Source organism: Polyodon spathula, chromosome 8 (genome assembly GCF_017654505.1).
Source record: "Polyodon spathula isolate WHYD16114869_AA chromosome 8, ASM1765450v1, whole genome shotgun sequence".
In the NCBI taxonomy this organism is placed as follows: domain Eukaryota; kingdom Metazoa; phylum Chordata; class Actinopteri; order Acipenseriformes; family Polyodontidae; genus Polyodon; species Polyodon spathula.
In genome coordinates this window covers 6,013,292-6,028,508 of record NC_054541.1, presented here as the reverse complement: position 1 = coordinate 6,028,508, position 15,217 = coordinate 6,013,292, and the positions used below count along the sequence as shown (strand labels likewise).

At 36.3% G+C, this 15,217-nt stretch overlaps 1 protein-coding gene across 4 annotated transcripts in view; it reads right to left on the bottom strand.

The window, feature by feature from the left end:
* Positions 1-1,945: 1,945 nt before the first annotated feature.
* Positions 1,946-15,217, bottom strand: part of LOC121319241 (hepatocyte nuclear factor 4-alpha-like) — a 32,966-nt gene continuing 19,694 nt past the window's right edge. For 2 of the 4 annotated variants that reach the window (XM_041256459.1, XM_041256460.1), the window contains exons 2-10: positions 11,157-11,331; positions 9,281-9,375; positions 7,916-8,022; positions 7,066-7,221; positions 5,887-5,974; positions 5,436-5,588; positions 5,049-5,285; positions 3,395-3,517; positions 1,946-3,174 (exon numbers count right to left, since the gene is read on the bottom strand). In XM_041256459.1, coding sequence (XP_041112393.1) covers positions 3,032-3,174; positions 3,395-3,517; positions 5,049-5,285; positions 5,436-5,588; positions 5,887-5,974; positions 7,066-7,221; positions 7,916-8,022; positions 9,281-9,375; positions 11,157-11,331 — 1,277 coding nt within the window. In that variant the 3' untranslated portion in view covers positions 1,946-3,031. Of the gene's footprint in view, positions 3,175-3,394; positions 3,518-5,048; positions 5,286-5,435; positions 5,589-5,886; positions 5,975-7,065; positions 7,222-7,915; positions 8,023-9,280; positions 9,376-11,156; positions 11,332-14,222; positions 14,437-15,217 lie in introns of those variants that run through there. The other 2 variants (XM_041256458.1, XM_041256461.1) reach the window with 2 other exon arrangements.

The window sequence follows — 15,217 nt, the reverse complement described above, 5'->3', positions numbered from 1 at the left end:
ATATTCATTATTAAATTAAGTCTGATATCATACCAGATAAAAGAAGTACTCTTTCAAGTAGCCAGCTGTGCTTACTAGGGCTACTTCACCAGGAGGGTGAAATTCTCTCCAATCCTTTCCTGTTATTAATCAATCATCTGCTTCATCGAGTTCACCGCAATAATTTAACAATTTTCCTATGCAGATTATACCATGCTTTTACCTCACTTTACCAAGATGTTCATTCTTTATTATACCTCTCTGAGATTTGCAATGCTTGCCTATGCTTTACTATACCTCTCTGGAATTTGCAATGCTTGCCTATGCTTTACCATACCTCTCTGAGATTTGCAATGCTTGCCTATGCTTTACCATACTTCTCTGAGATTTGCAATGCTTGCCTATGCTTTACTATACCTCTCTGAGATTTGCAATGCTTGCCTATGCTTTACCATACTTCTCTGAGATTTGCACTGCTTGTCTCTGCTTTACTATACCTCTCTGAGATTTGCAATGCTTGCCTATGCTTTACCATACTTCTCTGAGATTTGCACTGCTTGCCTCTGCTTTACTATACCTCTCTGAGATTTGCAATGCTTGCCTATGCTTTACTATACTTCTCTGAGATTTGCAATGCTTGCCTATGCTTTACCATACCTCTCTGAGATTTGCAATGCTTGTCTCTGAGATTTACAATGCTTCCCTATGCTTTACCATACCTCTCTGAGATTTGCAATGCTTGCCTATGCTTTACCATACTTCTCTGGAATTTGCAATGCTTGCCTATGCTTTACCATACCTCTCTGAGATTTGAAATGCTTGCCTATGCTTTACCATACTTCTTTGAGATTTGCACTGCTTGCCTATGCTTTACCATACCTCTCTGGGATTTGCAATGCTTGCCTATGCTTTACCATACCTCTCTGGGATTTGCAATGCTTGCCTATGCTTTACCATACCTCTCTGGAATTTGCAATGCTTGCCTATGCTTTACCATACCTCTCTGGGATTTGCAATGCTTGCCTATGTTTTACCATACCTCTCTGAGATTTGCAATGCTTCCCTATGCTTTACCATACCTCTCTGAGATTTGCAATGCTTGCCTATGCTTTACCATACTTCTCTGGAATTTGCAATGCTTGCCTATGCTTTACCATACCTCTCTGAGATTTGCAATGCTTGCCTATGCTTTACCATACTTCTTTGAGATTTGCACTGCTTGCCTATGCTTTACTATATCTCTCTGAGATTTGCAATGCTTGCCTATGCTTTACCATACCTCTCGGGGATTTGCAATTGCCTATGCTTTACAATGCTTTCATTTTGCTGTCTTTCTATGCTTTTACCACAATATTTTTAAGTGACAATATGACTCACCCTGTACACCGTGCAGCCATTCCTTTACCTGATGAGCCAGGGTTTCATGGACTGAATAAGATCATTTTAAACATGAAATTCTTGCTATAAAGCTACCTGACAAATAGAAGTGTACAACAGGTAATATGTATGACATAATTTCAATTTCTGTACCTTCTTTCAAATCTATCAGACCGGAATCTTTCAAACATGCTAAGAAATGGATGGAACAAAGAATCAAGAAAGTTTGTGTAAAAAATCTTTTGTCATTTATTTCATTTTTGACATAGTAAGAAGTTAAAACACCACCATTATTTCTACCTGAAGGAAGTATCCAGTATACATGTGGTTGTAAGGCACTTTCTGTTAATAAAACATTTATAAAACACTTTTCAGAAACTACAGTACACTAAATACAAAGGAGGGGGAAAAAAGAACAGCTCCTGAATTATTTCCCGTGCCTACTCCTTTATGAGTTCGATGCATCACTAGAAACAGTCATTATAATTTATACATTGATTTGGTTGAGAAATTAAGAGAGTTAAATAATAAAAGAAGTTCAGCCCCCCCTGGGGGGGGGGGTGGGGGGGCATCTTATATGAGTTACTCAATGGTAAGGGTTGACAACCAGTTTTTTAAGGAACAGCTTGGTTCAAATCTGAAAGTTTTAACAAAACATATTGACAAAAAGTTGAACCAGTATTCTGTTACACAAACTGTATGTATATTACAATGTAAATAATAGCATTTATAAGTGTTACAATGAATGTAGGTGTGTACTGTATGTATGTATGTATTTTTGTACTGTACCTATTGTTATCAGATGAAACCCAGAGAATGTAGGAATCTATTTAACATTTAAAAAACTTATTGGTTCTCTAATGTTAGAATTTTCATTTGATCATATAGAAGCACCAACAACATGAATTTTCAGTAAAATGCAATAAAAAAAAACAAACAAACAGGAGAACTGCTGATGAAAACAAAGATCTATTCTACCACCAACAGAAAACATGTCATATGATATCAGTAAAACATGTCATACAATTTCAATAACACATGGCATATGACATCAATAAAACATTTCTCTGTGAATGGAGCTTTCAGACCTGCACTGCTGAGGGTTTGCCAAGGATTGCAGTACAGTATGTAATGTTTCATTCAAAACCATGTTTGTGAATAAGACTCCTTTTCCTTTATAGATTTGAAGAGAGGTTGCTGATTGGATTATGTTCCAAGGCTGTTTCATGTTGAGTTTTATTATTTTGTTGTAGAAAAAGTACATGGCAAACCATTTTAAAAAGCTAACTATACTACATTCATTCTGTGAGATTCTCTCCTCCAGGACTGAAAACAAGGCCCTGCGTACCAGGGGGTCTTTCAAGTTAAAGGCTGAGCTACTTTTCAGAATAGTCTATTAAGCCTCTGCGTCCAAGCTTAACATCCTTTATTCACAACAGATATATATATATATATATATATATATATATATATATATATATATATATATATATATATATATATATATATATATTTATTTTTTTTTCCTAACATCTGTACAATCGGTCTAGATACCATAAATTATTATTTCCACAGCTTTCTTGGCTGTACTTATAAAAAATGATAATTCTCAATCATTTCACATTCTGCTTGGAGCTCTACCCCCATGACTATTCCATCGCTTCCACCCCTGCTTTTACATCGCTTCTTGCTTGGTTGCGAGGGGTTGTTGGATAGATATTGGCTGCTTGGCTACAGTAGTGATCACCCCCTGTGCCATTTTGTACTGCTCTGAGCTGGAGCCTGCAGGAGGGGAAGGTAGTGGAGTTTCAGGAGTGGCTGGATAAAGGAACAGAGAAGGAATGTTAATACTGTGGAAGTCAAAAATAATAATACTGATGTTAATGACACAAACAGTACAACACTGCAGCTATCAAAATGTAATTCATTAGACATTCACCTGCTTCTAGTAGTCTAACTCAATATTTAAGGTTTTTTTTTTTTTTTTTTTTTTATCTTAAATGATATGTGTGGTTCCATTATTATTTTTTGTACTTACAGATCTGTCCATTGTGAATCTGATTAGGCATGTTGTTGGACACTAGGACAATATTGCTGAGATGTTCCTGTACCAAATGTGGATGGAGAGTGTGGGGTGTGTGGGGGGCTTCGTTTGCAGAACCTTCAAAGCAAAAACAAAACACTTGTAATCATCTGAACATGAATCAAGTATGCTGTGATTCATAGCTGTATAATGGATTTAAAATCACCTCCTCTCTCTTTTAATGCTGTTACATATTACTTGGGTGACCTACTGTCTGCAGCAGTGATTTTAAAAGGAAATCCAAATCCATTACATACACACCTTATTATAGAGTTTATTGATTTTGACTAGAGTTGAGGCCTATAATGGAAAACGATGTCCCAAGGGATGAAAAAGTGACAGACAGTAGGTGCGTATCAGCTTTATTAAAGTCTATTAATCTAAACTGTTAGTGAACATTATTCATCTAGAGAAATCTGTAATGCTTGACCTGTCCATCATTTTGTTTATTGTGTATTAGCGTTAGAAGTCATTGTTGAGCAGTTTTTGTTTTTGTTTTGTTTTTTGTCAATTGGGAAGTAATCTAATGGTTTAATAATATATAACTCAGACACCAGCTGGGGGTCTCATAAAACATATTCCAAACAATACACTGATGTATAATGAGTGAATAAGGGAAGTACATACACTCAGCTGTCAGCAATTGTATTAATATAGGTTTAGGATCAAGATAAGGAAGGTGTTGTTGGCATATTTTATAAAATATGATGAGAAAACATACAATGAGGATTTGTTTTTGTAAGCCAGCATTTAATGGCTTTGGAACGACTAATTGTTACATGGTCACCTTTGCTAAGAACGAGGCCAAGGCCACACCACTGAGAGAGAGCCTGGGCTGAAATTAGGCTGAACCGACTGCCAGGCTGAACCAACCCTGGGCCAGTGAACCCTTTGATTTACCTATTCATTAACTGAACCATATCAACATTTTAGAAGGCTTCTGACAACAGCTATACAGATAACCTTTGCCACTCTGCTATTCGATGTACAATTAAGACTTGAGCACCATCGAAATTGCACTTCTTTTGTTGTGACATTAACACTTTATTAGTGAAATTAACTGCATTCTGTATTCTACTGAAACACCCCTATAATATATTGAAACAGCTATCACATACTGCACCCATGGGATATTTATTGGGTTGGAACTGAGCTCTTCAGCCTTGAATAAAACTGTAGAGACTGTTTTTTGAAGAGTGGTTCTTTTAGGTTAAACAGTGCTTTGAAAAATGTGAAGAAACTAATAACAGTTCTAAAGGTTTTACGATCTGTAGGCTTGATTTTATCAGTCAAAATGGCCTTAATAGTCATATGGTCTTATTGAGGAGTGTTTTAAGGAATGGTTTTTAAAGTCCATTTTGATTAATCAAATTAGGCCTGCAAACCTCTAAATAGTCTTTAATGTTATGAAAGGGCATTCTAGTTTGTAACCGGTAACAGCCAGTTTACTAACGCTACCAAATGTTACTCATTGTGTGTTAAACATGTTTCCATGAATATGATTGTTAGCAAGCTGGCTGCAAACAATTAAAGCTGAACAATGACAATCCTGGACAGAACCTATTCATATCTTTCCAGTGCCTGAGAATGGAGCTGTGAGGGTGCTTACCCCCTAGAAGCATCTCCTGCAGCAGGTTGTCTATCTTGGCCATCCCGAAGAGCTTGACGAACTGGATCTGCTCGATCATCTGCCAGGTGATGCTCTGCAGGGTGGGCAAGAGGAGAAGCAGCTCCCCAAAGCGACCCCTCGAGTCATACTGCCTGTCGTTGACGTAGTCCTCCAGGCTCACCTGCACCTGGTAACGCATCCTCTTGATTTTATTGAGGTCACTCAGACCCTTGGAATCTGGGATTGATAATATAAAGAGCTGCGCTCAGCTCATTCCAACAGAAGCTATAGACTATATCTCTTTGAGCTAAGCTACAGACTGCTACATTAATCGGAAATCGGAATTCTGAGTTTGCAGACATATTGCATTTTTACAGTAAGTCATACCTGGATCAAAAAAAACAATCGCTTTCAAGCAGGCGTATTCATTATCATCCATCTGCAGCTCCTGAAATGGCAACACCAGTTCATCCAGGATACGCACGGCAACTCGGTTCACTTCTAACTCCGGGCAGTTCCGAGGAATAATATGGTCATTTCCTTTGGTAAAAAAAAACAAAATTGGAATCAACACCTAATCTTCTCCACCCACAAAGACATTCAACAAAGTGCCGTGGTACTGTGATTGATTTCTAAGTTGCAGTCTGCAAAACAGATGCTGTTTATTTAAATTCTTGTTACAAGAAATCTATGTTGAAAGAAATTCAAGACATTGATGTTTGGAATAAAAACATGCAAATAAATAAATAAATAAATAAATAAAAATGTACACCAACATTAGTTCCAGAATAATGATACAAACTATTTCAGACCTCCCTTTGGGATCACATTTTCTTACCTAATAGTATAATGTCTTTGAACATCATAGACCTCTTTGCTGCTCCAAGCAGTAGGTGCTCTCCAGCATGTGCCCGTAGTAAAGCCACCTGTGTGAATCAGGAGAATATAGGGCACTATTTTAAATCCATTACTGTACCTGTTAAAGTGTTTCATGCAGTCGTGCACTATTAAAGACACAGAGCACAGAAAACTGGATCTGTTTATCTCTCTGAATGTCCACGTTGTTGCCTACCATATCAGCTGTTGTAAATTATTTAGCTCTGCTAGAAATAGCAGTTGTAGTCATTTCTATTCTATGTTGACTATAAAATTTGGAGTTTTATGTGCTTTCATATTCCAACACTAACCATCTCTTACCCACACCAAACCAAAACTTAATTTCAGTGTATTCATATACTGGGTGTTTACACTAGTCTTTAATTAACTCCTATTTTGTGTATTTTTCTCCTATCCGAGACAATTACGTGTAAATGTTTGAAGATTGAGAAACCAACAGCTTGAGAGACATTGCATTACTTAGTTAATGGTTATAGTCATGTAACATTAACTTTTTTTGTCCTTTCAAAAAGATAGAGTTAATTAAAGACTGGAGGAAACGCTTCGAAAAAATTGCCCCATAGTCCTTCTGTACCACAGCAAGCCAAGCGTCCATGGTTTTTTTAAATCTCAGCTCCACCACTCCCCTAAAGTATAACAAAGGACAGTACCCAGCTGTACACCATCAAGAGGATTAGTGCTAAACTAACTGAAAAACAAATGTAATTGGGATGTGATTCTCTTGTTTGTGGCTCTTTCATTCTCACGATTTCAGGACCTAGAAATGAATTACCAAGCCCTGTCTCCAGAATCTATAGACCCTCTTTATTTTTCAATCCAGTTTACTAGGTTAGTGAAAATTAAATTGAGCCTGGAAAGTTTTCCATGTTTCTGGCAAGTTTGAAATGCTAACACATCTCAAAAAACTAAGCTTATTCAATTAAACTGGTGACGTGAATTTATTATAAACCTGTGTCAATTTTTTAAACAGGAAAATGTATTTGAAATGATCTTGGAAACAAAAGATGGTACTCCTGCAAAATGCTACTGGCATATGAATAAGCAGGCTCAGGATGAAATACTGTAAGAACCACACATTAAAATACAACACATTGTATTAGCTGGAATCCAGGTAGCTCACCTGGTCATCTAGTGCTAGTTCACAGAATGCTGGAATGTATTTGGCCCATTCTACCAAGACCAGGAGCTGCTGTTTCATGGACTCACACACGTCGATGATACTGGCAATTTTCTTTGTTCGGATATCTCCGTTTAGTATTGGCAGTGGAGAGGAAATCTGAAACGAAACACAAGCAATGTATAAACATCAATTATGCATGAAAATCATATTTGATACAGGTATTTAAAAACAATTACACCTACAGTATATTCAATTGATATCAAAACTGTTATTTGACATTCTATTAGTAGTAGCAGATCTACATTCTGCTGACACTGTTATAATCATTTAATATAATATTCGTAGGCAATTTTAACCCCTAAACTACTGAACTGCTGATAACATGATTTATATTTTAAAATGCATATTGAAGTCTGATGATACACACATAACAATGACTACAGCCTATTAAGTGCCTAAAGCCTCACATACTGCAAGTGTTGTTTTATTTGCATTTGGGAAGCATTGCAGATTCAACCAGAGTGAAGCAATTTCTTGTAAGTCAATCAAGTGTCTCTAATTACTGTGTATTGACATATTAGTTACGTAGTAAATATATGTGTACTTACACATAATTACAATGTATTTATGCATAGTTACAATGTACTTAATGTGCATTTTTTTGCATGCTATTAGATGTGCATAATAACATTGTAATTAAGTGTAAATACACATGTATTTACTAAGTAACTACTATGTAAATACACTGTAATTGGAGACACAATGTAAAGTATTGCTCAATAGCATGTTGTTTTAAGAGGCTATTGAGCTAGGAGATGCAGTCAGCTTGCCTATCTGTTTTGTGAGCTACCTGTCTTGACAACACCTCTGCCTGGATCAGGGCTGAAATGGACGGCAGGCTGCTGTCCTCGTAACTCGACCTTCTGGTGCTGATTCTGTCTCTTTCGTTCTGAACAGCTGGGGAGGAAAAATTCAACCATATTCTATCACACTGAAAAATATACAGGCAAAACAAAATCATGCAGTACACATTAAATTAAAATTAATAATGAATTGCAATTAGTGTTTTTGACCACACAAATTAGTTTTTTGTTAACTACTAACCAATTCTTAGTTAGAAACATTCCTATATCAGCTAATTTATTTCATAATGTTTCCTCTACAAATGTACTAATCAAATAATAATAATAATAATAATAATAATAATAATAATAATAATAATAATAATAATAATAATAATAATAATAATAAGAGGCTATAGTAAAACAGTGTTATAATTACCTTACAGAACATGAAGCTTTACTAACATGCTATTCTATGAAACTTTGTATTAGTAATCGTCAACACCTATATAACACATGTATAGATGTTTTATTAGTGAATGCACCCTGGAAAACTATTAACCAATCCTTTCAGATGATTTTGTTGAATAGGAGTATGATACTTTAATAAATAGTCCCGATATGAATGCCCTCAATAGAAAACCTTACAGTCAGCTCTTGTTTAAAAAGAAAAAAAGAAAAAAGAAACCCCCCAAGGTTATGGTGTTTTTATCAGTAAGGATGCAGTGTTTAATCACGCAATGATGCTTTAGAAATGTTTGTTCAGCAAAAGCCGGTCATAGACCTCAATGCAGTTTCTATTGAACATTAACTGACTGGGATTTGGCTTCCAGCACAGCTCAGGTATGTCTCTAGTTGCATTTCTATACTCCTTGTTGTTTTTCCTTGCAAATGTAATCTTACCTTATCAGCGGGTCACCAGTAATCCTTGGTGGTAATAAAAGTTTTTATTTTATTTCTTTTTTAGTTAGTAGCAGTATTGTACTGACAGATGATAAATTTACACGCACTGTGCAACAGGCTCTCTCGATCAGTGTTGCCTGTGGCATTAAACCTACACAACCTGGCTCCCACACAGTGTCATTAGAAATAATACACAAATAACTATTAAAAACTGTATTGAGATATCTGGAGACTCATAGAGCTAATTCACTAACCTCTCAATTAATGTAAGTTAAGAGTAAAAGGAAAAAAAAAACAACAACAAATAAACAGAAAGCGTGATTATGTTTTCAACTGAATTAAACAGATCATGCCTCATCATTTCATGATAAGCAGGACATACTGGCTGCAGATGAACACAATCCAGGAAGAGGACCTGAGCTGACATGTCCAGCAACACATTACAAGTATTTACATCACAGGAGTCGTACCTTCTTTTTTCATGCCTGCCCGAAAACATTTCTTCAGCCTACAGTAACGGCACTGGTTTCGCTTGTCTTTATCCACAATACACTGCCTGTTAAACCTGAAACACAACCGAAGAATAGTCACATTAAAAACAGCTTGAACTTTACTTAGCACTTTAAATATTTGACAAGCAAAACTGGGGTATTCTTAACTCTAGGTGTTCTTTTACAAGTGAATATTGAACAGATATGTCTTCTACTTCCACAAACATAATACACCAGTAACACATTTTTGAATAGCTGAATGAGACTTATGGGGAACTATTCGTTATTTTTGCAAAACAGTTGCAGAATAGCTCTGGATCAATAAGTTGTGGGAACATTTGTGCAAACACTTTGAGACAACATTTTTACACTGATGAAGGCATTGGACTGAATATAGTTATATAGTTATATAGTTATATATAGTTATTTTTTATTATAGGTATATATATATATATATATATATATATATATATATATATATATATATATATATATATATATATATATATATATATATTTAAATTTAAAGTAGCAATATGATCCAGTACAATTAAATTACATTTTAAATAGATGTATCTTCCCACTTTGATATTTACAAAAAAAAAAAAGTCTTGAAAAAAAAAAACAGTCATGTACTGTGTTGCTCAGATCAGGTAGGCCCTAAAGGCAATGCATTTACTTAATTGCAATCCAGGAAGCGTTCCATATATAAACATTTATATTACCTGCCACAACAGCAGATTCTATGAGGTGAATGCTCCTTACAATCATTTAGAATGTATTATAACGACAACAAGACGCATTTTATATTTGTGGTTAATGGAGCATTGGATGAATAGCATGTTCATATGTCAGTATTGATTGCATGGCTTAACAGACAACACTTTTTATTAAAATAATGCTCTTGTTTGAAATACATAGTAATGGTGAGAAATGGAAGCATTGGTGTTGTTTATAGAGAACATAACATATTTTATAGGGAAATCAGGTAATGGTCAATGAAGATTGAACCATTGCAAACATCCTTTGAAGTGTTCATCCCTTCTACATACCTGCCAATAACCCCTAGATGGTCGTGACAGTAATGTTATCCTTTTGTTTTTTTCCTTCTCTCTCTTTAGCGGCTGCTGACTCCTGTGCACTGCACTGCCAGGCAGTGATTGAGTTCACATGGCCAGGTCTCAGTTTATTGATGAATGATTTGATGTGTATGAGTATAATGTGGGATCTACTGGAACGTGAAGGATTGGAGTTAGCTGCTACACCCCCCCCCCCCCCCCCCACCCCCCAACCCCCCCAGTGTCCGACAACAGTTTCCAAAGGTTGGCACGTATGCTTATACAGTATAGTAGGCTGTATTCCCATCTATATTAGTTTACACTGACCATTAGCTTTCCGATTTGAATGACTTTTCTTCTTGGCGAATCTGCAAATCTACTTAAATTTGTAAGGCTGTATCGGGAACGTGTTGATATGGTTTGGACAACCACTGATGGTAAAGGAACCATGAATGGCCCATGAATGGAAATAGAGTGTGCTTGATTTGACTGTGCATGAGTTTAATATTGACTGCCATGTCCAATAACCATAAAGGTGGGGCTTATATGAACACAGATTACACAAAGAAGAATTATACTCACGCCATGCTTACATTTACATGCCCATTGTTGGTTTCACAGACCCCACAGCACTAGTTAACTTTATTTTATGTAAGGTAAGTCCAAGATTTGTTCTAATTGAGGGTCTGTGCAGGGCAGACTGGCTTTGGGGATGCAATATAATGACTCCTGCCTAAATACTTCAAGAAAACACCTTTGAATTGAATGGTTCCCCACCCCAGCGCTGCGGGTCTCACCTGCAGGAGTACATGTGGTTTTTCCGGACGCTCCTCCGGAAGAAGCCCTTGCAGCCGTCACAGCTAGAGGCTCCGTAGTGCTTCCCCGTAGCTCTGTCCCCGCATATCGCACACAGAGCGCCTGCACTCAGGTGACTGGAGGCATTCATGTTTGCATTTTCTGCAGGTGAGGAATCTGAAAATGACAGGAGATCTCTATTATTGTTATTACTAGAAACCCTTTAGACTAGAGGCTGTTAATCCATGTGCAATGGAAATAAACACGCAAAAATATACTGGAAGAGTATTTTATTATATTTCAGATATTCTGTAGCATGCTATATACATATGACATATATTAAATATATATTCTAGAGAATATTTATAATATTTTTCTTACATTTATTTTACACATATCCATGATTTTCTTATGTGCAGAATTTAAAATTTTAAAAAGTAACGTTTGAAATTTTCAACTCCATAAACTATACATTACTATCTGGTATTCATATGACATTTTGTTGGCATTGTTCATTGTTGTTATTTTGGAGCAGTACTATACAAAATAATCATTGCCCTAACCAAATAAACATGGTTTAAAGGAAGATTAGTGACCTTATCTTCTTCTAAAGGCATCCTCTCCCACTCTACTCAAATATGAAGATAAGATAAATGAGCAAGGAGTACACTACTTGCAATAAAACAGACAAGTCCTATTTACATACAGTTAATCTGCTTGTGTCTCTGTCTGATTGGAGGATAACATTTTGCCATTTGATCCACTGTTAATGTCTCTTACACTACCTTAATGCAGAGGTATCTGACATCTACAGTTCACCACAAACTGAGAATTGCAACAAGGAGTGAATGGCACATGACACTGTATGATAATCAGTGGGATATGGCATGCCTTTCACTTTCATTATGATTCAAGACCCTGCTATCCAGTGATAACAGTACATGGTACAGCTTGGATAAACAAATGGCTCAGACAGCAACACTGTTCACTGGCATTTATTCCAGAGGGTTAAGTTTCAATATTTTTGCTTAGTTAAAAAGTGGAACAGTGGAGATTCTAGGTTTAAATCTAACCTATCACAAATCAAATGAGAGTTCTGATTGGAAGTGAGTTAAGGTATTTATTGTTTCACTCTAAAACCTTTATTGCAGACAGGATATGTTGTATTACTGTTATATGCCCACTTATGGATCTACTATGCATTCTATACAATACTATAGGGCCTGGACCCTGTTATGCCTTAAAATAATATCTGAAAATATTATGTATGCCAATAGAATTACATAGGATACATTATTATTCTGTGCTGATTTTTTTGTTAGATAACTGAAATATGGCCACAGGCTGGATTCAGGTGGAACACCATATCAATAACAACTATTACACTGGGATTTCTATGGATTTTTAGCCATCATAATTTAAAGAAGACCTTCATATTGTGCCTGTCAGTTTGATTTTGGCAAAACTCTGCATAAAAAAAAAAAAAACAAAACACATGAACTGGATCTCATTGTATGAAGCTCTACAGTGAGGACAGTCATGTAAGAGTGATCTGGACTGGGCTGCTCAATGGTACAATTAGCAACAGGAGTGCTATGCACACTAGCGGACCAGTCTATCCCATAGTGTATGGTTTAACACACATTTGTTCTCATGTAATATTGTTTTACTGCTTGAACCCTTTTACACACCTAAAGAGCAACACCATAGCACCCCTTTAACAGCAGCTTTTAAAATCTGGTACATGTGCAGTATCTACTGTTATATATTATTCTAAGCCATGTTGGTTCTCTCAACCAATCAGGCTCCAAGCCCTGTTCACAATCCTGATTGTACATAAAAACATGTTTGAAACAGTCTTCATAATTTCAACAGAAAGCATTACCTTGAGCTATATATATAAATATTTATTAAAACAATTTTGAATCCCTGTATTCAAGTCCAACCCCCCTGCATTTCCTATCATGCATGGTGCTGGTGTTGATGAAACGGTGGTATCTTTCTTGGCAAACAGGTTTGTAAATGTAGTGTTAGGATAGCTGTGATCACACAAGCATCCTTCAGCATGTTATTGAAAGTGTTAAATGATGTATAACTAAGGATTAACAGTTGATTAGTTTCAGAACTGTTCCCACTTCATATATCAATGACTCCCAGTAACAACTCAGTAAAGACACCTTGACAGCCATGCAATGACTCTGCAATTGTAGATTTTGACAGCTCCTCTAAAACCATCATAATGCAGCTCAGCTGTTTCTGGGGGAACTGTCACTAATACAGTACTGTCCCTATTGATACAAATACCGTAACATCATTCTAAGTAATATTACTTATGGTTAATTTGTCAAGATTGACAGCAGTTCCAAATTCATGACATCTTTCTGGCACGTTGCAGTTTGTTCCATTGAAATTGAATGTTGCATTAAAAACAGACAGGGCTTGCTATCTGTCCTGCTTCAATAGCTACAGTGGCTAGTGCTTTCTCTCAAGGCTTGGCCATGACTGAGTTTCCAAGCCAAATGCAAAGAGTATGTGGCACGTATGTAAAAGGAGTGAATTTGGGTTAATTAATTACTGTGTTAGTGAGGGGATCTGATGAGCCATGAAACCAGAATATAATTGCACTTGTATCTATAAAAAGTATAACTTTAGCATCAAGGTCTGAATATCACAGTTTAGACAGCGATGACAGAGAAGGGGATTCCATAGCATCACACGGTTCATCAAATTTACATTAAAAAAATGTAAGAAATGGAAATTAAGAAATCAAGCAAATCAGTGAGAAATGTATGAAGCGCTATATAATGTCTGTGCCTTTGGGCTGCTGTAGAAATTGGTAATACAGTATGAGATGGCAGTCCTAGCTAACCAAAGTTAACTGATTTCAGACTGCAGTATTAGCATTAAAGAGTTGCACACTTCGCTTTTATTGTTTGGTCTTTTTTAAAAGCTGCTAGAAAGATTGCAGTGCCATTAAAGCACCAGTAAGCATGGTAAATCATGTTATAGTATTTAAGTATTATAGTTTTATAAGTGCTATTATCAGGTTCACACAGTAAAAGACTCACCATTTCCCATTGCCAGGACTTGCATGTTTTCAAACTCTAGTGTAGTGTAGGCTGGGTCCAGAACCTCGCTGTAGTCTGCCATGTCCATATCTATCAGTGCTTTTGAAAGTCGCATTATCAGGTCACTTCGTGCTCTCTTGTCTGAGGCTAACTCTCAACTGACCACAATATTGTCCCTTTGCAGTGAGCTCCGAGTCCCAGTTGTGACTAAAAGGCCCAGCCTACTTCAAGGCCTGTTCTCTTTAACGGTGGAGGGGTTTAGCGGTTAATGTTTAACCTGCCCTCTCACTGGTGTATCAGCTTGTTTTCGAGTGATAGCAGGACTGAGATTTGTTTTTTAGATATTTATTGTTTTAATGACATGTACTTCAGTAAAGTTTGCTGATTTCAGCTACTATTTAATATCTGTAGGAGTTGCAGGATTATTTTAAAATATCCTTTTCTAGGATGAACCCGTAGAAGATTCTTTTCTCAAAGACCCAGATCCATTATATATTGTCCCTGAATGAAAAAAAGCCTGCAGAGTTTACTAATGTCTTGTTTCACAGATACTGATTAGCATTAATTATGCACTTACCTTAAGTAAGATCATCAAACTAGTTGATAAATTAAAAAGGTCAGGGGTATTTAGATCTGCCAGTATTTAGTTTAAAATAGGCCCCAAGGGCCCGAAGGGGCTTATATGAAGGATTTTTTTTTTTTTTTAAATATGCCAATCTTTAGAATAGATCAAGTAATGATACCCCCTTGTCTTGTGATCCAAGTTAAAAAATACTGTTTTATAGAAATACTCAAGATTGTTTCACAAATACACAAGTGACATCATTCATTATCCAAAATTAAACAATTGCTGACAGTTTCTGCACTTCCTCTATTCACCAACCCACTGTTCAGAAAAAAAAAAAAACCCTTTTCAACAATACACGTTCTGTGTCTTTTTTGAGTGTTGATTTAAAAGCATGGGTGTTTTGGGGCTTGCCCTGTGTCAGGAAATT